The 22,957-nt window shown below is 37.2% G+C and overlaps 1 protein-coding gene across 1 annotated transcript in view; it reads left to right on the top strand.

The window, feature by feature from the left end:
- The first annotated feature begins 716 nt into the window (after positions 1 to 716).
- Positions 717 to 22,957, top strand: part of LOC117298321 (serine/threonine-protein kinase PAK 3-like) — a 30,056-nt gene continuing 7,815 nt past the window's right edge. The window contains exons 1-11 of the mRNA XM_033781501.1: positions 717 to 797; positions 7,102 to 7,308; positions 10,654 to 10,742; positions 12,329 to 12,488; positions 13,392 to 13,441; positions 14,883 to 14,984; positions 17,128 to 17,284; positions 19,425 to 19,537; positions 19,911 to 20,048; positions 21,689 to 21,781; positions 22,474 to 22,573. Coding sequence (XP_033637392.1) covers positions 7,134 to 7,308; positions 10,654 to 10,742; positions 12,329 to 12,488; positions 13,392 to 13,441; positions 14,883 to 14,984; positions 17,128 to 17,284; positions 19,425 to 19,537; positions 19,911 to 20,048; positions 21,689 to 21,781; positions 22,474 to 22,573 — 1,177 coding nt within the window. The 5' untranslated portion in view covers positions 717 to 797; positions 7,102 to 7,133. The remainder of the gene's footprint in view (positions 798 to 7,101; positions 7,309 to 10,653; positions 10,743 to 12,328; positions 12,489 to 13,391; positions 13,442 to 14,882; positions 14,985 to 17,127; positions 17,285 to 19,424; positions 19,538 to 19,910; positions 20,049 to 21,688; positions 21,782 to 22,473; positions 22,574 to 22,957) is intronic.

Raw genomic sequence — 22,957 nt, forward strand, 5'->3', positions numbered from 1 at the left:
AAAATGATAATTTTATAAAGTCAGGAGCCATGATGTTGCTTACGTCATTTTGTTACTGGGACAAACTACTTTGTTTTCCCGGCAAAAGGGCGTAAGGCCTTACGCCTTTTTGCCGGGCACACGACGAACTATCCGGTCAGAATCATATTGTGTTTCATTGTGTTAATGTGTTTTGTTTTGGTTGATAGTATAACAATGACATTATGGTACGTTAAAGATCAGTGCCACGGTAATTATACCATATAAACACAAAAAGATTAGCATTTTGGCGAAACCACACGGCATTAATTTTGTTTTGTCGGGGGTCTACTCTTAAATTTGTAAATATCATAAGAACTGGGTTTTTTTTTAAACCTTAGTTAACTGTTTATTCACATTCCGCTCATCAAAACACATTATTAGTGACAAAAGCTTTATTTTGAAAAAATACCACTTCCAGGTGACTTTAAGTTTAGTTGGTACACAAATATAACCTTTTTAGAATTGGTTACTACGGGAGTTTAGTGTGGTAGTTCCATCCAAGGATCGCACCACACAAGAACCCAAACTGCAGTTGTTCTTTAGCAGTAGGGGTTTGTATGTCTGTGGATCGGCGTTAATATACATGTATAAAATAATAGCGTTAGGAAATAGTAGAAACCGCTTGTTGTTAAATAGCGCCCTCTTTTTAGTCCTAAACCATTTTTATTTCCGGGTGTGTGGGTTTTTACCAGATGCATAATCTGACCTGCAATCGTCAATCCCGATCGTCCAGCCAGCCACACAGATTTAAAGAGTACACATGATCGCGTATTTTGGTTTGTATTCTCTTCATCTTCTTACATTTACCAGTCAACTACCATATGGTTTTATCACTGAATGTGCTTGTAACTGAGCGGTTTATTCATGTAGAGCTATGCTTGTGATAAATCGGTGCGTAAAACACTCCTCAGACTGATTGCCGGTTACGAGGTTTCCGCTGGGCCGGCTATCTAGCCAATGCATTTGCCGTGTAGTACCAGTCCTTTATAAGCAAGCGTACATACTTTATGATGGGTACAATCACTGCATGCAGAACGTGTGCGGTCGTAAGACATGTAGGAAGTGCTTCTTCCTGATATCATTATATATTCCATGGAGTTCTAATTTATTACTCCATGTATATTCAAAGTTTAAAAAGTGTTTCGTGTCCCTAAAATCGTGGCAAATCTTTTACCTCTCTGACTTTAGTCTTATGTCACACTTCAGGATCAGTTGTAACTTGTAAAGTGAAGACAAGTCCTCTGTCGATTCGAAACGGGTCAACTCGAGTTGTACCCAAGTGATAGTCAACTCACACCCAAGTCAACTTGCACCCAACATATTGTACCCAAGTCAACTCCTTCTCGAGTCAACTCGTACCCAAGTCAACTCGTACCGTATACCAACTCGTTCCCAAACTGTGGTATGAAAAAAAATGAAAAAAGGTTGGTTTCAATATTTCAACATTCTTATATCTCGCATGACGTGACTTGGTTACGAAGTGACTTGGATCAAAATGGCTTGGGTACGAATGGATTTGGATACGAAATTGCTTGGGTACGAAGTGACTTGGTCTATGTAGTTACTTTTGTATGAAGTTCCTTTGGTACGAAGTGACTTGGGTACAAAGTGACTTGTACGAAGTGACGGACATCCTCTGTCATGTCTGTGTCCTGGCTGAACTCCAAATTGAGTATAAAGCGGTCTTGAGACAAACTACTGCTGACAGTGACAGTGATCATTAAGGGTGATCAAGTTGTTGTACTTATTGTAGCCACTATATACTACTAGGGAGTTTATGTTTTCGTAGACAGATGGTTCTGCGACGGTACTGATGACATTTTGCGTAATCTGCGCATGCGTCGGCTTTGAGTACTGCATCCCTCAATTTCTACAACAGTACTACATGTACTAGGGATGAATCTGCATTGTGCTGAAAAATACAACGTTTGGTTGAAAACTATTAACTGTCGAAGAACCATCTGTAGTTGAAAACAAAAACTCCCTATAGATAATTAGTCAGTGCTTTCTCTATTGTATGGTCAGTGCATGCTACATACATGTGTCTAAACTCTAGTCCTTAAAAGATAAGATCGACGTAGCATTACCATGATGACAGGCGCTGTAGAGGTTGGCGCCGAACCAAGTGAAAAGAATTTAAAAGTACATGAGAAGTTCAACATCTGAAACAGGATTGACTGGACAGGTGACATATTGAAAAATTTGACTGAGCTTGCAGTAATTCAAGTAGTTTAAAGGGAAGGTACACGTTTGGTAATAACTTAAAACAAATATTAACTTAAAAACTTACTTGATAATGAGCATTGGAGAGCTGATAGTATAAAACATTGTAGGAAAAGACCCCCTCTGAAGTAACGTAGTTTTTGAGAAAGAGGTAACTTCTCACTAAAATAATAAAAGACTGCTAGCTGAAGGTCTTTTATTCCTATCTGAAAGCACACAAATTCGTCCAACAAGGGTGTTTTTTCTTTCATCATTTTCTCGCAACTTTGATGACCAATTGAGCCCAAATTTTCACAGGCTTGTTATTTTAATGGTTATGATGGGATACACCAAGTTAGAACACTGGTCTTTGACAATTACCAAACGTGTACAGTGGCTTTAAGATGATCGGAACCCTTGGTCCTCGAGACAGCATGCACAGGATTCGACCACATTTAATTAAGTGCAATTTCGACCAATGTTGACTGGTCACCAGATTTTCTATGTTGCTTACCACTTTTGGACACTGATAAACCACCATCACCGTCTGTGTGTTATATCATGGTAACATTGTGAAGTTTTATTGGTCGAGAACCAATCAGGTGATGTGATACACAATGTACAACTTGACATTTGTTATACCTGGGTAACAAATTGTGAAGTTTTGCAACAATTGTATAATGTTACATGTCTAAGGGTGCGCATGATGCACAGCACAGATGGTAACTTGAGTTTTGTTAATCAGTTTGACCATAGAGCAAGGAACAGAAGGAGTTACAACTAGTTGTCTTCAAAGGTTCCCTGTGTATTACCGCAGGCCTATAATGACCAGCGCTAATCGGCAGAAATATCTGTGGGCGCATTTCCTAACGAGCGAAGTATAAAGAACTAGCTACCCAGTTACACCACAGAAAAATACACAGATTGCAAGCGTCCTTCTCAACCAACGACAAGCGGCAAGGATGATTTTAGCTATGAATAACGACATTTCAATGATTTTGGCAAACAAAAATGCAATGGGAATTACCTCTTTGTAGTATTCTTATAAAACAAACACAAAATCAATTGAATAATTACGGCTCTCTCAATCTTCTTAACCAAAATCTTCTTACGCGAAATTGTATAAAAGTAAAAAAAAAAAAAAAAAAAAATCATTTTATATTCCCCTTTTTCAGTTGTGTCTAATTGTGTCTACTGTTCAAATGCATATCCCCGCTAGGAAAAGCGTTTGCAAACAATCTCAATTCGTTTTCAACGGCCGGAGACCACCGACATTCTTTTCATGATAAAACAATCAATACCACATATCATAATTTTCACGATCAGCAAAACCTAACAAATGTCATAATTCATCACAGGAAAGGCCGATTTGTTTGCTTCCAAATTCAGTCAAAAGCTCAAAATCTACAGTTTCTACTGTAGCATTGTGCGCATGCAACGTAGGTGACATTGTTTACTGCGCACGCATTGAACTTGTGTGTTGCTACTTTACTACATGTACTCCTATAATTATGAATGGAAAACGACGTGATACCAGCGACGGCAGCGAAAGGTGGTAACACACATGAGAGCTCGCTGCGGTCGGAATGTGTACAGCCTTTTACAGGCGCTGTGGTTCACATCCATAGTGTTTCCACTGGAGGTGGGTGCAGCACTAATCGGATTAATTTCAGCTTTGGGGATTAAGACTGGAGTTGTAACTCCTTCTGTTCCTTGCTCTATGGTTTGAGGGAAGAGTGACAACAAAATGCCTCCTTAAAAGAGGATATGTTCCCATGGTATTCAACCAAACATTTGTTGCATGCTGTGATAGGGTTTTTAGGCTTTGTGCAATCTTTGGAGCAATGGCTCGAGTGTACAAAGCACCATGGATCCGGTCACAGCTTGCAACAGGTGTATTGTTTGATACACGTTTACTGTACATTACATGTTGTACCCTTTGCACTGATTATTATTGTGTGTACGTTTTATAAATATATCACTTTAGACTGTAGGGCTACACACACTACACTAGGGTAGAACCTACCTTAAAGGTCAATCAACCTGTCAGTATAGTGCACTATAAGCCTGACCTGATTTTGCTTACAACTTACAAGTATGTCAGCCTGCGTGTACTATAATTATTTTGTTTGGAATGGATTTTATATTTTAACCTTACTAAGAGTCATCTGCTCAAATACATTATGTACTCGTACTGTAGGAATATATTTCCATGATCTAAGGATATGATTTAACTTTGGTTTCCTGATATCATAATTGTAGTAAAATAAAGTATAGGTTATTAATGTACATAGTATGATTGATTTATTATAAGTGAATCAAAATATTGTTTTCAAATTATCATGTCTTTACAATTAATACAATTGTAGGAGAAAAAGATGCAATATATGTTCACAACATTTTCACTCCACAAATTGGCATGCTGTGTTGGTTATGACATGTAAGGTAAACCATGCAATTTTGAGGTATGCATGTACTGTATTTGTTTGGATTGTTATTTTACTTTTGAAACATCTTTCGAACCATGCATTGCATTACGAAGGGTTCCAAACGCTTTTCAATAAACCAACTCGCCCGATCCGAGGCAACGTGTCCCTTTAAACAGTATGTTCCGGGCTTCCCCCAAAATTTATTGGCAGCCATGAGACTATCAGTACTCTTATTCTGAAGTAGTTGTAACCTGGCCTCATAGTCACGTACTCCATAGTAAACTTGATCTTCAAATACTCATTTTCAAAATCACACAAGTTATTCCTTTCAGGTTTGTACACTTACATGTAATATCTACGTGTAGTTACAAGTGAGAGGGGTCTGAAAATGGAAATTCAATTTTTCTATAGACTTAATAATTAGCAGCCAGTAGAAGGAAAGGGGTGAGATACACTTGTTTGGGGCCAGATTTGAGTTATACAACTATCTGGGTTACCTACAATGTAGGTACCAAGTTACAGCTTTTTCTGTTCTAAAACTAATTTAGTTGCAAAACGTAAACATATTCAATGTTCAGGGCTTCATTGCACACACTTGAGGGGGTTGCCATGGCCCCTTTTAGGCACCTTACAATTCCGAGTCAACTTGGACAATTTGTTTTGGGCATGTATTGATATTACACATGAATTTCAGCCAAATCTGAGAGGTAACCCTTACCCCCACTAGTTGATTTGACACAGAATGACCCACCACGGCAATTCGTTCAGGGGTGTACAATTTGGGAGGGAGTGAATTTATGCACAATGGCCCGCTTTCACTTACTGCAAAAATGTCACGCTATAAAAATAGCTTCCTGGCCCTTCTTGGATCGTTAGGTTTAGACAAGAGACATTGTTTGGGGGGGGGGGGGGGTTGCCTTTTGAAAATCAGACAATCTGCGTCTTCTACGCAGGATATTAGGGGATTACATAAATCACTTTCACCGGCGTACATTCTTTAATCTTCCGTGCGCGCACAAATAAACGTGGTTTGTAGAATAGTTTTTTTTGTATACTTTTAAGGGGCTAGGGACGGAGTATTGACAAAATGTACGGTTTTCACTAATTGCTAAAAATGTTCTGTGAATGCCCCCTAACTGACCACAGTGAATGGCTCTCTTAGTTGGCAGTTACCTAGCCACTAGCTCTTCACCATGTTCATAGTTGAGCTAACCATGCGTCTTGTAACTGTGTCAAAGTCATATTTTGAAAATTTAAATGTGAACTGTCGTTTTTTTCTTTCTTGTTACATGTTGTGACATTGCCCTTGCACCACTATAGTTCCCCGGGGAAGTACAATTTGTAATGTGTACCTACATGTATTGATGCCCTCCCAGTGCATTACGCATTGTACATGGTGTATGTAAAGCTTGTACTTGTGTCACCAAGCTAAACTAATGAATCACCTATGGATTTTAACAATATGCATCCTGTTTCTGTAACACCCGTCTTTTGTTGTTACTGTTCTCGACACAGATTGCTTTTTTGACAAAGCAAAAACAAGTACGGCCCATGTAAAACTGCTTTTTAGGAAAAAAAATATAAAAGTACATTAAATGTATTACTATATTTTAGTTTTGTTTAAAAAACGGTACAGTACTATAAAGTGCATTGTGGTTTTTGTGTTTTGAAAATTCTTCCATCTGTTTTTTCAAAGACATCGGATTCATTTTGGTGGTTCCACTGTCACCGCTTTGACATATCATATTAATTTTGACCGAGCAATTTAGGGTTCATTCATCACCCAATCATGTACCATTTATATTCAGCTCTGTGTAATCTATGGTAAAGCAACTGTGTCGATAGCTGTTACATTGTAGTGCCTTCAGGTCATTCCAGGTCAAATCCCCACCCCCCTCCAAAAGGCAATTTTAGACCCTATCCTCTTCAAATGAGCTCTTTCTCGCTGATTTCAGTCAAAATGCGCCTGACTGCGGATATTCAATTGACCATTAATCAGTAACCATTGGGTCAAATTGCATTATAAGCAATCCAAATCTGCCAACTTTTTTTGTGGGAACATAATAAGATGTAATATGTTCCTACAAAAAAAATAATGGCAGATTTGAAAAGCTATTTCACCGAAATCATTGAGAAAGAGCATGTTGTAGCGTGAAAACGGTTTATTGGATGGAGCTAATATTTGAAATTTGAGCTTGTTGAGCCAGGATTTCACAATAAACTAAATTTGGGTGATTTGACAAGGAATGACCCCTTCCTCAAATGTCCTGTCATGTTAAATAAACCAACTAGCACATAAACTTGTTTTGGTCATGCAAGCTGAAACTATCAAACTTGACGAACAAACACAGAATTTTGTATGATTTAGGACCAGGAAATAAATGATTTTAACTTTTCATTCAAACTTGTCAGTAATGATGAAATGTTGTATCTGGTTGTTGTCTTATAGTTTGAGCCACTAGCATTTGATTACTAGACAAGATGGAGGAAAGTCCACCAGCTCCCCCAATGCGTTACACTAGTAACAGCGGCGGTACACTGAAAGCAGACTCATCTGGTCCAGGTTATAAACCTCTTCCTAATACACCTACCGATGATGAGAAAAAGAAGAGGAAGCTTAAGATGCCATGGCAAGGAAGCAAGAGTGAAGATAAACGTAAGTTTAAGTGAACGCCCCCCCCCCCCCCCACCCCTAGGCCCCACCCCATACTAAAATAAAACAAAACATGTTTTGGCCGCCTCCTTTTTTTGTTTTTATTCTTTTTTGAATGAAAAAAAAGAAGACAAAAAAAACAAATTTAAAAATAGCCCAGCCGGTTGTCTTTAAAATTGTGTCAGGCGGCCATTTAAAAAAAAAAAAAAAAAAAAAAAAAACTCCTTGCTTTTTTCAAAAGATGGTTTTTAAAACATATTTTTAAATTTTTTGTACGCCTAAACATTTGTCTGGTTGAGACCTGCCGGGTTTGAATTAAATCACAATCTGTATAGAAATGTAGGCCTATCTGACTACACACATAAAAAATAACCAAACTCATTGGGGTCTGTTACATTTTGTAAATTGTGTAAAATACCACACAATTACTTTTGAATCAACAGTCATGTGATCACTGTGTGTGACTTTCTTCAGCTCTCTCTCTCTTTTGAGCATTAAGAGATCTTTCTCATTTGATTTTGGCCATTCTACAATTGTTTGGTCACACTACATTGTTTGTCATTACTCGGACATTGTTTATCTTTACCTGTACACTATGATTCTGTTTAAAAAAACATGAATAAGCCTCTTTGAGATATGGCGGACGTGATACTGTGTGAGTGTATTGTTTAGTTCGGGTGTTTACATAAAAATTTACCCAAACCTTATGTTGCAGCATTGTGTTTGCCATATCTCAAAATGGCTAATAAACAGATCACAAGCCACCAAGTCAGTGCCTGAATGTAACCATGTTATGCTTCTGAATACAGTGTGTTGTACATTTGCTGTAACATAATACAACCATGCTTGTATTGAAAACAGTGCCATCCTTCTGCATCTGAATACATACATTAAAAATGCAGATTTATATAGAATATAAAAGCTACCCAGCTAACCTAGTTAACTGGGGTCAACTGGTTCAACTGGATAGTGATCAAACTCGTCCATTTTCCATATTAACCAACTGGTTTGGACTAGGTTTAACTGTGTTCAACTAGGTTGAAATTATAAACCAGTTGGTCTCTGTCCATTTTCCATAATAAACCAACTGGTTTTAACTGTGTTTAACTAGTTTATCAACTGGTTTCAACTAGTTCCAGTTAAACCCAGTTTAACTAGGTTCAACTGGAATTTCGACCTCACTTATAAGGATACATGTTGAGTGTCTTAGACAGTCACTTGTACCCATTGAGGGATAAGGCAGGAAATGACAAGGAAGTTTCGGTTTGTCCTCCAAGTATCCCTCATAAAAGAGATCTCGCATTTACAAAATAGTCAGTTAGTCATGACATGTCCATCAATCACAGATGATGTAGACATGTTGTATGCATTACATTTTTACAATGTATTCTTTTATTCTGACAAGAGTAGTAAAGCGCTGTTCATACATGTACTTCCTGCGAATGCGAATGCAAATGCGATACAAATTTTCAGGTCACAGACTCACAAGATATATTTTGCACCAGTTGAACTGTGTTTAACTCCTGTGAAACAGTGACGTCAAACATTTAATTCGCATTCGCAGGAATCAGGCCTATGAACCGGGCTTAACATGAACTTCTGTGTGAAAAGTGCAAAACCAAATATTTTTTCACATACTTTGCTTGATAAAGTACGTGTCAATGTACATATAAATGTGTCATGATATTTTGCATAGACATGGTAGAGTGTGATGTATGCCTGCACATATGAGAAACTAATTCCTGTGGAGATGATCGCTGATGTGTATAGTTCCTGCTTTAAGGCATTAGAGCTTTGGCTACTACATAGATTACCCCAGTCACTCAAGCAGGGAGGCTATGAGGCCATTAAATGTGTAGTTTCATACACCTATGATAACAATCACAGATAACAAAATATCAATATGTGCTTCACACAAAGTATTTACTCCACTATTTTGATGTATTCACATTTACTTGCAGATTTCATGTACTGTCTATGGTATGACTGTGTACACATGTACCATGTACACTTAACGTGTATGTGTCTGCTTAATATGTACACTTTTGTGTAGTTTCTAACCCTAACCCTGCTCCATCCATGCCCCCCTCCCCACACCTAAACAACTTGTTCATTTATGCTTGACAATAAATGACTTAAAAATGTCTGCCGTCAAAATAATGTCATAGATTTTCATAAAACACATTTTTAAAAGTTGGGAAGTAAGGAAACTTAACAAGCTGAAAATCTCCCTAAAGCCCCATGAGATGCACAATTAGAAAAATATATTTGACAATGTTCCAATGAACTTAAGTTTCCACTATATGTACATTGTACATTGTAGTTTTCACGTCAGAGGCATCCAGCAAACATTAGTCCAGCAGACATGGCAGAGACAACCATCGACCAACAACAGGCGTAATAAACTCACAGTACAAACACCAATGCAGACAGTAAAGACATCGTCAAGCACCTGGGCCCATTTTCATGGCTCTGCCGAATTCTGCGCTTACAAACACTATTCTCTGCTTACTTGCAAGCGACACATTTCTGCGTTACAAGCGTAGAATGCCTACATGGAGTTTACACACACACTAAGCCAAAATTCCCCGATAACAACCCATGAAATATGGTTGATGTGAGCACAGAATTCCCTGCTTCCGCAAGCACTGATTCTTTGTTAAATGTTAAGCAGAACCATGAATTATTTCTTGTGTTTTGAAATTGTACTGAAGTAAGTATTTTTATATTTCGTAATGTCTTTCTGTAATTTTAAAAATAGTATATATATTTTCTTATCCCCTGTAATTTTACCTGCATTTCAGCCTCTGGCTGCCAAGTTTGATTGTTTTTAATAAACCAATTTAATAATAATGACGTCATTAAGTCACTGTGTAGATATTCCTTTGTTTGAACGATGGTGGAAAATCCTATTCTTCAGAACTGTAAATAACACTGTGTCGACATTTGTAATTTCACAAAGTGTTTAAAGTCTGACATAAATGGACTCCTTTTGTTCTCAGGTCTACACTTCATACACATTTGTATGAGCATTAACAAACATAGTTCAATAGCATTATTGAGACATGGTCAACACAACAGCAGCTCACTGTTTTGTTTGGACGTACATGTATGCAGACAAATTAATACCCAAACCTTCTTGTTCTCTAGGAATATTATACATCATACCTCAAAATGGCTTAGATGCAGAATAAACCAACCCGCTCTTTTCAGACTCAGAGCTTCACCAAAGCAAAATATTTGTACTTTGTGTACCAAGAAGAAATTAAAATGATATGAATTTTCCAGGAAATCCCAGAAATAAGTTTTAAACAATACAAATTTGAATTTTGCATTCTTTTTTTTCAGCTTCTAAACAAAGGCCTGAGATCTCCTACCCAACAAGTTTTGAGCACACTGTCCATGTTGGATTCGACAGTATCACTGGAGAATTCACGGTAAGAAAAATAAAACTCAGCATTTATTGGTGCACTTAATGAAGTTGTTGTTAAGTGCACATTGGATATTTTACTGCAAGGATTCTGGGACTGCGTTTGAATTAAAGACACAGGACACTATTGATAATTGTCAAACACAAGTCTTCTCCATTCATGTATCTCAACATGCACAAAATAACAAACCTGTGAAAGTTTGAGCTCAATTGGTCGTCGAAGTTGCGAGATAACTACATGTATGAAAGAAAAAACACCCTTGTCACACGAAGTTGTGTGCTTTCAGATGCTTGATTTTGAGGGCTCAAAATCAAATTCGTGGAAAATTACTTCTTTCTCAAAAACTACGTCTCTTCAGAGGGAGCTGTTTCTCACAACGTTTTATACTATCAACCTCTCCCCATTACTTGTTACCAAGTAAGATTTTATGCTAATAGTTATTTTGAGTAATTACCAATAGAGTCCATTGGGGCAAATCCACACTCTGCTTATCAGAATCACCATAGCATGAGTCAGATGCTTTTTTAAAACTGTCAGGCCACAACAAGCCATAAAAGAAACTAGAGTGAAGTAATGGAGTCCCCCTTTATCATAACAACCAAACCAAAAAACTGTAAATGGCAAGCAAGTATGACAGTTAGTTTGGGGCAATTTGTTGACTGAAGTGAAATGTCAAATTTTTCTAAATGGTTGTTATACAATAAACTGAAGATTTTTTTTTTAAAGAGATTTTAAGAGCTAGACGACTTTTTTTTCAACAAGCCAGATTTCATACAAAACTATATGATATTGTTTTGGTTATCTTTGCATTAACCTCATCTGTTTTACATTTATTTAAATGTTTCAAATGAACTTTTTTTTTGTCAAAAATGATGTTAAGCATAACTTTGTGTACAATGGTGGCAGATACAATGAGGTCATGGATGAAAGACAGTTTGGAAGACTTTACTCATACTTAAACCTACATTCATGAATACCTGAGACAGTTTCGCTATTCCTATTGGTGGAGAGCGCGTCATGTGGGTGTGCATAAACCTTTATGACCAGTAAAAAGTGTTAATTCATGGGCGTGACACGCGACCTTGCACCTGCTCTAATAAGACAGTTTCTTTATTCCTATTGGTCGAGAGCAACAGCTGAAACAATTGTGCCACATCACGCGATACGCACGACGCGCACAGCATTCCCTTATAAGGAGTTGTTTACCCGAGGGCGGTGGAGGGCTTTGCCATTTCATAGCTGGAGTGTTGTTGTGTTTAAAGAAATCATTTAAAAATTTTAGTTTTTTCATTTATTTTACTTTTTGACCAAAAACTGATGATGTTTTTGACCGAAAAGGTATTTATGAAAGGGAATCAAAGTGTGTTGAGTCAGTTTTCAACTAGTGGTTTAAACCCGCCGAGGCCTGGTTCTTGATAATTTACTCCACTAGTTGAAAACCTGTTCACCACACATTAATTCTCTTATGTACATAAAAAACACCATCCTTTGCATTGGTAGTAGTGATCAAACCTTGCATGGTTAACATGTAACTTTCCTTTGTCTTGACCCAAATTGTAATCCACTTTGATATGACTTTTTGGTGTTGACAGGGTATGCCAGAGCACTGGGCTAAGCTGTTGATGTCATCGAAGATTACTAAGACAGAACAAAAGAAGAATCCACAGGCTGTACTGGATGCACTCAAATTCTATGATGATAGTAACACTAACAGGAATGAGAAGTTTATGACACAACAGAAAGTCATTCTTAGTAAGTATTACACTATTGCAACTCTCTTCTAAGACTACACGAAAAGTGTAAAATCACGCAGCAAGACTAATTTTCTCTGTCAACTGCTTTGCGGATGCTACTTGTATTTCTTTAATTTGCTTACTTTGTATCAACCAGGCCATGCAGTCAGAGGTGGGACTCTGATCCTCTGATGATAAACTTCTTCTGTCTATTCCTACTGGTTCAAAATCTCCCGAGGAAAGATCCTTTGTAATAACACCCCTTACAAAAATTCTGCCTTTTCTTTGGTTAAGAGCGCGTCACATGATATGACTTACATGTAGTTATACTAGAGACCCGGGCGGCCGTGTGAGAGCCGTTTGCCATGTAATATTGGACTATTAAATGGTGCTGCGCCAAACAGTTGTGTACACTTCGTAGCTGAAATGTGTGTTTGACTGTTACATATACGAGGATGATAAATAGTCTGTTGGGGTTTTATAAAACAAATATTTACTGCTTTTACTCGTGCTTCTGTTAAACTTGCACTTGAAGCAGTCTGTATTTGTATAATATTCTATAGCTGGTCCCTTACTGTGGAACTCTTTCCCCATCAATATCAGGAATGCTCCTTCTATCACTATTTCAGGAGACATCTCGTAACTTCTGTCTGTGTACTTTGTTTCTTGTCCTGATCTTTTTGCAAAGGCACTACGTATACCTATTATTGTTATTATTATTATTTATTATACTTAAAAGTATGGGCTGCTTGTTGATGTCTGAGAACAGCAATAGACCCTGTCAATCCTTACTGTTTTAAATAATGTCAACTTGTTGGAAGTTGTGCTCTGTTGTTAGATGAAAAATGCATTTAAACATGAAGCATGCACCACTACACAAAAACTGACATGAGCTTGTTCTCCTTTGTCTTTTATAAACTAGGCAAAGGTTCATCATTGGAGGAAACATTTGAGCAAACTTCACTTAATTCTGTAAGTATTTTAGAGAAATCTTGAATTGTAATAAAGCCCTGCCATAATAAGTTAGGTTTCAGAGTGTGTGAGCTTTGAATTTAGTTTGGAAACACTGGCACACCATAAAGGTGTAGACAGGGCTTGAATCTGGACGTAAAGTTCACAAGACCACATGCCTTGTTTCTCAAAATGTTAACTTGATCAGAATTGTTTTTACAATACCAGCATGAAAATGACATACAGGAAATGTGCTGACACAGTTAACATATATTTAACTTTTTTATTTGAACAAGCAGTAAGACCTATAAAGTGAAGATTTTATTTCATTTGTTTTTATTATCTAAAAGGTCACTAAAGGCAATTTCATATTTGTAATGATCAAAAGGTCATTAAATGAAAAGGGCATTTTAAGTTTAAACATAAAATAGATCAAAATCAACAAATGAATGTTTGATTTAGAAAATAAATTGTTTTTGCCAAACAATGACTTTGAAGACCACTTTTGATCATTAAAACCCATATCCACAGCTTCAAAATACGCACAATGAATTTATGAAATCCATACAAACTGCACTAATGACCTTAACGTTTTGAGCAGTCAACATGTACTTCATTACTACATATGATAGAGAGAAAGGTATTCTATCAGACTCAAAGTCAACATTTGAACAGGATATTACACAGAGTTAGGTATTCTTATCCAATTGAATAAATACAAGACTGCCAGACTTTTTCAGTCATTAGTTTACTGGCCCAACACAAGCACTACTGACCTTGGGCCTGTGGTCCAGTGTAAAATTCAAACCCTGGTTAACAAACCTCCTAAATGATGTGTAGGCTTCTTTTTGTTGCATTCAGCCCCAAAAGGTCATATTTTGGAATATTTTGGAATATAATTCCAATTAACCCAGTTGTTAAGGATAAGAAAGAATGTTTGTATCAATTGGTAATATACACTGTTGGCAATTCTGGTACTTTATATGTGATGGAATTTACTTCCTTCATTATGCAAAATTGTCATACATGTACATTGAGAAATTCAATAAGTACAATGTACATGTATGTGCTCTTAAGCATTGAGTTTGCTGATTAACAAATAGTTGACTTTAAATGCAATGAGGAGTTTGGGGTTAATAAAAAACGTCATGCCAAACATTTCTTTGCTATGTAGGGTGACAAGTATGTTCTCAATCTGTTGTAATCTTCTGCTGGAGGGACCAATAAGGTCAGGGAGATATGTGTAGGCAAATTTTGGTGTATTTCAGAATGGATACTGATGTAAACAGTTTCTATGGCACTTTTGATCAAATGAACATGTACAAATGTTTGCAGCATGATTTGTTGTGTCCAATCTTTCCTGGATGAACCAAGTCATTTAAAGGGTATTTTGAATGGTCATTCATAGACTATGACACAGGAAGGCATTTATCAAATTGTATACTTTCTTTAAAACTTCCAGAAACATCCTAATACTCCTAAATCACCATATACTGAAGAAGAAGATGAAGATGATGATGCCCCACCAGCTATTGCACCAAGACCTGAACATACAAAATCTAAAGTAAGTCAGTCCAATATACTCCCATCAGCTATTGCACCAAGACCTGAACATACAAAATCTAAAGTAAGTCAGTCCAATAGGCTCCCATCAGCTATTGAACCAAGACCTGAACCCACAAAATCTAAAGTAAGTCAGTCCATTGTACTCCCATCTGCTATTGCACCGAGACCTGAACATACAAAATGTAAAGTAAGTCAGTCCATTATACTCCCATCAGCTATTGCACCAAGACCTGAACATACAAAATCTAAAGTAAGTCAGTCCAATATGCTCCCATCAGCTATTGCACCAAGACCTGAACATACAAAATCTAAAGTAAGTCAGTCCAATATGCTCCCATCAGCTATTGCACCAAGACCTGAACATACAAAATCTAAAGTGAGTCGGTCCAATATGCTCCCATCAGCTATTGCACCAAGACCTGAACATACAAAATCTAAAGTAAGTCAGTCCAATATGCTCCCATCAGCTATTGCACCAAGACCTGAACATACAAAATCAAAAGTAAGTCAGTCCAATATACTCCCATCAGCTATTGCACCAAGACCTGAACATACAAAATCTAAAGTGAGTCAGTCCAATATGCTCCCATCAGCTATTGCACCAAGACCTGAACATACAAAATCTAAAGTAAGTCAGTCCAATATGCTCCCATCAGCTATTGCACCAAGACCTGAACATACAAAATCAAAAGTAAGTCAGTCCAATATACTCCCATCAGCTATTGCACCAAGACCTGAACATACAAAATCTAAAGTAAGTCAGTCCAATATGCTCCCATCAGCTATTGCACCAAGACCTGAACATACAAAATCTAAAGTAAGTCAGTCCAATATGCTCCCATCAGCTATTGCACCAAGACCTGAACATACAAAATCTAAAGTGAGTCGGTCCAATATGCTCCCATCAGCTATTGCACCAAGACCTGAACATACAAAATCTAAAGTAAGTCAGTCCAATATGCTCCCATCAGCTATTGCACCAAGACCTGAACATACAAAATCAAAAGTAAGTCAGTCCAATATACTCCCATCAGCTATTGCACCAAGACCTGAACATACAAAATCTAAAGTGAGTCAGTCCAATATGCTCCCATCAGCTATTGCACCAAGACCTGAACATACAAAATCTAAAGTAAGTCAGTCCAATATGCTCCCATCAGCTATTGCACCAAGACCTGAACATACAAAATCAAAAGTAAGTCAGTCCAATATACTCCCATCAGCTATTGCACCAAGACCTGAACATACAAAATCCAAAGTAAACCAGTCCAATATACTCCCATCAGCTAATGCACCAAGACCTGAACATACAAAATCTAAAGTAAGTCAGTCCAATATACTCCCATCAGCTATTGCACCAAGACCTGAACACACAAAATCCAAAGTAAGTCAGTCCAATATACTCCCATCAGCTACTGCACCAAGACCTGAACATAAGTAAGTCAGTCCATTATACTCCCATCAGCTATTGCACCAAGACCTGAACATACAAAATCAAAAGTAAGTCAGTCCAATATACTCCCATCAGCTATTGCACCAAGACCTGAACTTACAAAATATAAAGTAAGTCATTCCAATATGCTTCCATCAGCTATTGCACCAAGACCTATTGCACCAAGACCTGAACATACAAAATCCAAAGTAAGTCAGTCCAATATACTCCCATCAGCTATTGCACCAAGACCTGAACACACAAAATCCAAAGTAAGTCAGTCCATTATACTCCCATCAGCTATTGCACCAAGACCTGAACATACAAAATCTAAAGTAAGTCAGTCCAATATGCTCCCATCAGCTATTGCACCAAGACCTGAACATACAAAATCTAAAGTGAGTCAGTCCAATATACTCCCATCAGCTATTGCACCAAGACCTGAACATAAGTAAGTCGGTCCAGTATACTCCCATCAGCTATTGCACCAAGACCTAAACATACCAAATCTAAAGTTTTGTAAGAAAGTTTGTCAGATCTTTTTATCCTTTCCTTGCTACACCTGATATTCATATTGTTTCTATATTCATGTGTCATCTAAAGCAGATAAGAAAATGTTAAGTCAGTCGTAGTCGTACAATGTCCTCTACTTTAGTAACCTTTTACAACCTATTTAATATAAATGTTACTGAATTCCATTGCATTGTAGTATTACTCAAGGATTGAACCACCTGCCGAGCCTAGCCCTCCACCAATCACCCCACCCCCTCCTGCTGCTTCAACTAATACTGAAACCAGCGTACAGAGGCCTCGGGACAGACAAAAGAAAAAGAAGATGAGCGATGAAGAAATTCTTGAAAGACTTAGTAAGTACATGTAGTCTCTGTGTTATTCATGGAAAATGCATTGATTGCTTCAAGTGGAGTTGGTAGTCGCTAGGTTGTGTTTAAAGGATTTGGGTACTTTTTGTAACACCAAACACAATGTCCACAGATTTACATTAAACTTACATTGTTTAAAGATAGTGATAGTAGAAAGCATACTTTAAAATATTAGTTGCTGAGATGCTGTAGTTTTTTAAACATGTGTAAAAGAATGTCATAAAAATGCGTTTTTACATGCTAAATAATTTTCATCTCATGAACCCTGAGATGAAAACTATTTGCATGACATTGTTTTACTCATTTCTCAAAAACTACAGCACATCAGCAAGTAATACTTTCAGGGAAGCTTTCTACTATCATTATCTTCAAACTGTGTAAGTTTAATGTAAATCTGTGGACACGCATCTTACATGTTGTGTAGTTAAAACAAGCTTTGACAAACCAACCATATTGACGAACGTACAGACCAAAGAACTAAATCACTGCCATGCTGATACCCGCTAGTATGTACATAGAGCAAGGAACAGAAGGAGTTACAACTAGTCGTCTTCAAAGGTTCCATGTGTGTTACTGCCGGCGTATAACGACCAGCGCTAATCGGCAGAAATATCTGCAGGCGCAATTCCTAACGAGCGAAGTATAAAGAACTAGCTACCCAGTTACACCACAGAAAAATACACAGATTTCATTGCGTTCAAGCTTCCTTCTCAACCAACGACATATGGCAAGGATGATTTTAACTATGAATAACGACATTTCAATGATTTTGGCAAACAAAAATGCAAAAGGAATTACCTCTTTGTAGTATCTTATTAAACAAACACAAAATCAGTTGAATAATTATGGCTCTCTCAATCTTCTTAACCAAAAATATCCTACGCCAAATTGTATTAAAAAAATTTTTTTTAAAGCCTTTTATATTCCCCTTTTTCAGTTTGTGTTTAATTGTGTCTACCGTTCAAATGCATTCCCCGCTAGGAAAAGCGTTTGCAAACAATCTCAATTGGTTGTCAACGGCCGGAGACCACCGACATTCTTTTCATGACAAAACAATTAATACCACATATTTCATCATTTTCACGATCAGCAAAACCTAACAAATGTCATAATTCATCACAGGAAAGGCCGATTTGTTTGCTTCAAAAATCAGTCAAAAGCTCCAAGTCTACAGTTTCTAATGTAGCATTGTGCGCATGCAACGAAGATGACATTGTTTACTGCGCATGCGTTGAACTTGTGTGTTGCTACTTAAACACTCCAATAATTATGAATGGCTACGACGTGATACCAGCGACGGCAGCGAAAGGCGGTAACACACATGGGGTACAAAGAGCTCACTGCGGTTGGAATGTGTACAGCCTTTTACAGGCGCTGCGGTTCACCTCCATCATAGTGTTTCCACTGGAGGTGGGCGCAGCGCTAATCGGATTGATTTGAGCTTCAGGGATTAAGACTGGAGTTGTAATGTTACTCCTTCTGTTCCTTGCTCTATGGTATGTACATTTACAATAGTACATGTACATGTAACATTAAAAATGTTGGGCGCAATCTTTGAAAAGATGGACTCTTGAAATTCGCGTAAGGTGCTGTTTTTTATGGCACAAATTTTGGATTGAGTTACAAAATGTTTAAACGAGCTTACAAAAAAAGCCATCTTCAAACATTGCCCAAAGCTCCCTCTGGCATTCGCTGTCTATTGTAGCTTGCATACACAGTCCATTCATTGTAAAATGTGTGTGTCTGAGCAATAAAAACGATAGAACTATGTTTTTAGAAAAAATCTTTAGAAAAAAGCGAAAATTAAATTTCAGCTGTTTTATCCCTTGTTTAAAAGCTTTTTTGACAGTTATTTTTGTATGATTTTTATCAAACACTTTTTGGTCTTTGTTTAGTGTATTTAATTACTTTATGTTTCAGCGCTTAGAAACCCTGTATTAAGCACTATTTAAATGCATGTTATTATTAGTATTATTGTTATTATTATTATTATTATTATTATTATTATTATTATTATTATTATTATTATTATTATTATTATTATTATTATTATTATTATTATTATTATTTTACTGGAAGAAAATATTGTTGTGTGTATTTAGTTTTTGTGCACGTTCTCTTGCAGGGCAAATTGTGAGCGTTGGAGACCCTAAGAAGAGATACACCAAATTGGAGAAGATTGGGCAGGGTGCGTCTGGTGTTGTGTATACTGCAATAGAAATTGGAACTGGTCAAGAGGTAAATATTGTGTACAGTCATTATTAAATGGACATTGGTCGCAGGTCTCAGGTCCTTAAAGCAGGAGTGTTTTTAATCATCACCCCCCCCCCCAAAAAAAAAAAAACAACAACACCCCAAACCCACAGATAAATGTATGTAAGTAGGCTTTGTACATTTACCTACAAGCTTGATACTTTGCGCTCATAAGTTAGCTTTTTTTCAACAGTCTATCACATCCCTGTTAAAGGCAGTAAATTATCAAGTCATTCACCCTTTCAAGACCATTCATAAATACCTGGGACAGTTTATCCATTCTGATTGGCCGGTATGGGAGATCATGCTTCTTGTACACTGGACTGAATCAATCAAATCTATGTTGTATTTTTTTAAGGTTGCCATTAAGCAGATGAATCTACAGCAGCAACCCAAGAAAGAGTTGATTATTAATGAGATTCTAGTCATGCGAGAGAACAAGAACCCAAACATTGTCAACTACCTGGACAGCTACCTTATTGGGGGTGAACTCTGGGTAAGATTTGTTATTATTAACCAACCCAGCAACCAAAAGCATGTCCTGGGACTCAAGGCTGAGTGAGTGAGGCCTGGTTCATACATTCTGCAAATGCAAATGCTATGTGAATTTTGGCATCACAAATTCGCAACAAACAAATTTGGAAGAGTTGAGCTGTCCGAAATATTGAAGCAAAAACTGAGCTGTGACACCAAATTAACAGGAAGTATGAACTGGGCTTAAATTCACTGAACTCAACCAGGACCCAATTTTGAATAGCTCTACCTACTTATCACAGACTTATGTGCTTATGGTCACCCATCCCCAGCTGTTTGTTATACACCTCGGTAACAAATAGTGAAGTTTTATTGGTGTGATACAAAGACGCATGTTCCATGGCTGCCCAGCGTGGAGGATAAAATGAGGTTTTTAACCGGTTTACATTGCCTTGAACATTCCCACTGTTGGTTGATTTCCAGCGCTTTGTACAAAACAGCCAAGGTTCGATGGAACAGTGAAGAATTGTTTCTTTGAGCAACTGTTCATCTACTTTTTAAACAATGCATACTCCGTCGTAATAAGGCACAAAAAAAAAATATGTTGGATTGCCCTTTCACGCGATTTTTTGCTTGGGTTGGTCGGTCGGGATATTTATTTATTTATTTTTTTTTTTGAGAGAGATGTCAATGAATGCCCAAAACTGCATAAACATTTCATGAAAGATCTGGTCGTCAAACAAGCAAGGTATTTCATCTTATAAATCTCGCTTCAAGCACTCTTTTTGTGTCTTTAATTTTGCAAAGTCCTTCAAAAACTATTTCCGAGAGTCATTTCATTCACCATGTTTTTCGTCCATTCAATAAATGAACGATTCCATATAAGGGCATTATTGGCAACAGCGCCCTCTGTTGTTTAATGGATTGTTAGACTGGTTCCTAGTGAAATCGTGACGTCGGATAAACGGGCATGCGGTTTGATATGTGTGAGAGGGAAATTGGTCTCCGTTGCGCTTTTGGGTGAACGTTGTTGCCATGATTGCACTGGATTGTTGTTGACCAGAAGTAGTCAGCCGAAAACAAAAAATTGTGTCAAATCTACCATTTTGTGAGCATAAAATATTCATGAAATCACAATTCTGAAGTATAAAAAAAAAAGGGAAAATACAAACGAAAATAAAAATAATTAAAAAAACGCGACCGAGATTTTCCTCATTTTACGGTCGGTCGGGATAGGGCAATCCAACATATTTTTTTTTAGGCCTAATGTTTGAAGAAGACGACAGAGGAGAGGAATAATAATGTTACCAAGGTATAAGAAAACAAATGTTGCACGCTGTTATCGGGTCCATGGGTTTAGTACACCCTCGGGGGGCAAATGGCAACCTCGGCTTTGCCTCGGTCATTTTACGGTCATTTTACCCCTCGGGTGTACAAAACACCATGGATCCCGTCACAGCGTGCAACATTTGGAAAATTTTAATTTCTACATTTACTATCAACACTTGGTTGTCTGTCTAACTGCCCTTACAAGATACACATTGTTGGTGATTCTAAGGGTTGAACTGTTGGTTGTTTTTTTCACATTGTGGGATTATTCCTTCAATGTTTTTACAATATACTGGTTGTTGGTTTGACTGCAATGTATGGTATTACCCACAGGTTGTGATGGAGTTCTTGGCAGGTGGTTCTTTGACAGATGTTGTGACAGAAACTTGTATGGATGAAGGTCAAATTGCAAGCGTGTGTCGAGAGGCAAGCATACACATTACTTTTAATAAGCCAAAAAGTGGATAAAAGGGATTTATGTTGTTTCATGATTTTTTATTTTTCTTCAGCTATTATACTGTGTTCCTTTCCATTTGTCTGCTTCAGATAGTTCTTAAAGACACTGGACACCTTTGATAATTGCAAAGACCAGTCTTCTCACTTGGTATATTTCAACATACATGCACACAATAACAGACCTGTGAAAATTTGAACTCAGTTGGTCGTCGAATTTGCAAGATACTAATGGAAGAAAAAACACCCTTGTCACTTATACTGACAATTATTTCGAGTAATTATCAATAGTGTCCAGTGCCTTTAAGTTATATAAGTGGTAAGCAAATTAGCCCTCATAGTACATTAACTCAATTTTGACATGTTTACTTGTTTTTCTGCATCATGTCAAGCCTCATTAATCACAAAGGAGCTGATGATTTCACAAAACCTTAGACAACTGCAAAGTTCCATTTGTGCATCATTTGAGCTACACAAGTAACCTTGCCCAAGTGGACTTGGGCACTTGTTAAAGTTTCAAACAAATAGTTTCATTTTTGAAACCTTTTTATTTGTTGTAATTTAAAGTTTACAAGTAAGATTAATAGTTCTGAAGAACAATCTAACTTTTTTCAATTTATGAGGTATACATTTATTGAATTGTTTGTTGATATCTGTGTGTTTAGTGTTTGCAAGCGTTGGAGTTTCTTCATCTTAATCATGTGATTCACAGAGATATTAAGAGTGATAACATTCTCCTAGGGATGGATGGAAATGTCAAACTAAGTAAGTGCGTTCTTTATCTGTCATCCTTTATCTGTGGTTGCAGGGAACCATTTCATCAAGCATTTTTGCAGAGCAAAATATTTTGACTGAAACAAAATTGTGCACACTGAATGGTAATATTGAGTAGCAAATGATGATTTTGTAAAAGCAGCTGACACATTTTGCATAGCCTTTTGCTCTGCTATTCAAGAGAAATCTTTGACTGGGTTGAGTTGTCAACCACCAGTTCTTCTCAGAACCAATATTAAGAGAAATCTTTGACTGGGTTGAGTTGTCAACCACCAGTTCTTCTAAGAACCAACGTTAAGAGAAATCTATTACTGGGTTGAGTTGTCAACCATCAGTTCTTCTAAGAACCAACGTTAAGAGAAATCTATTACTGGG

The sequence above is a fragment of the Asterias rubens genome, chromosome 13 (genome assembly GCF_902459465.1).
Source record: "Asterias rubens chromosome 13, eAstRub1.3, whole genome shotgun sequence".
Taxonomy (NCBI): Eukaryota; Metazoa; Echinodermata; class Asteroidea; order Forcipulatida; family Asteriidae; genus Asterias; species Asterias rubens.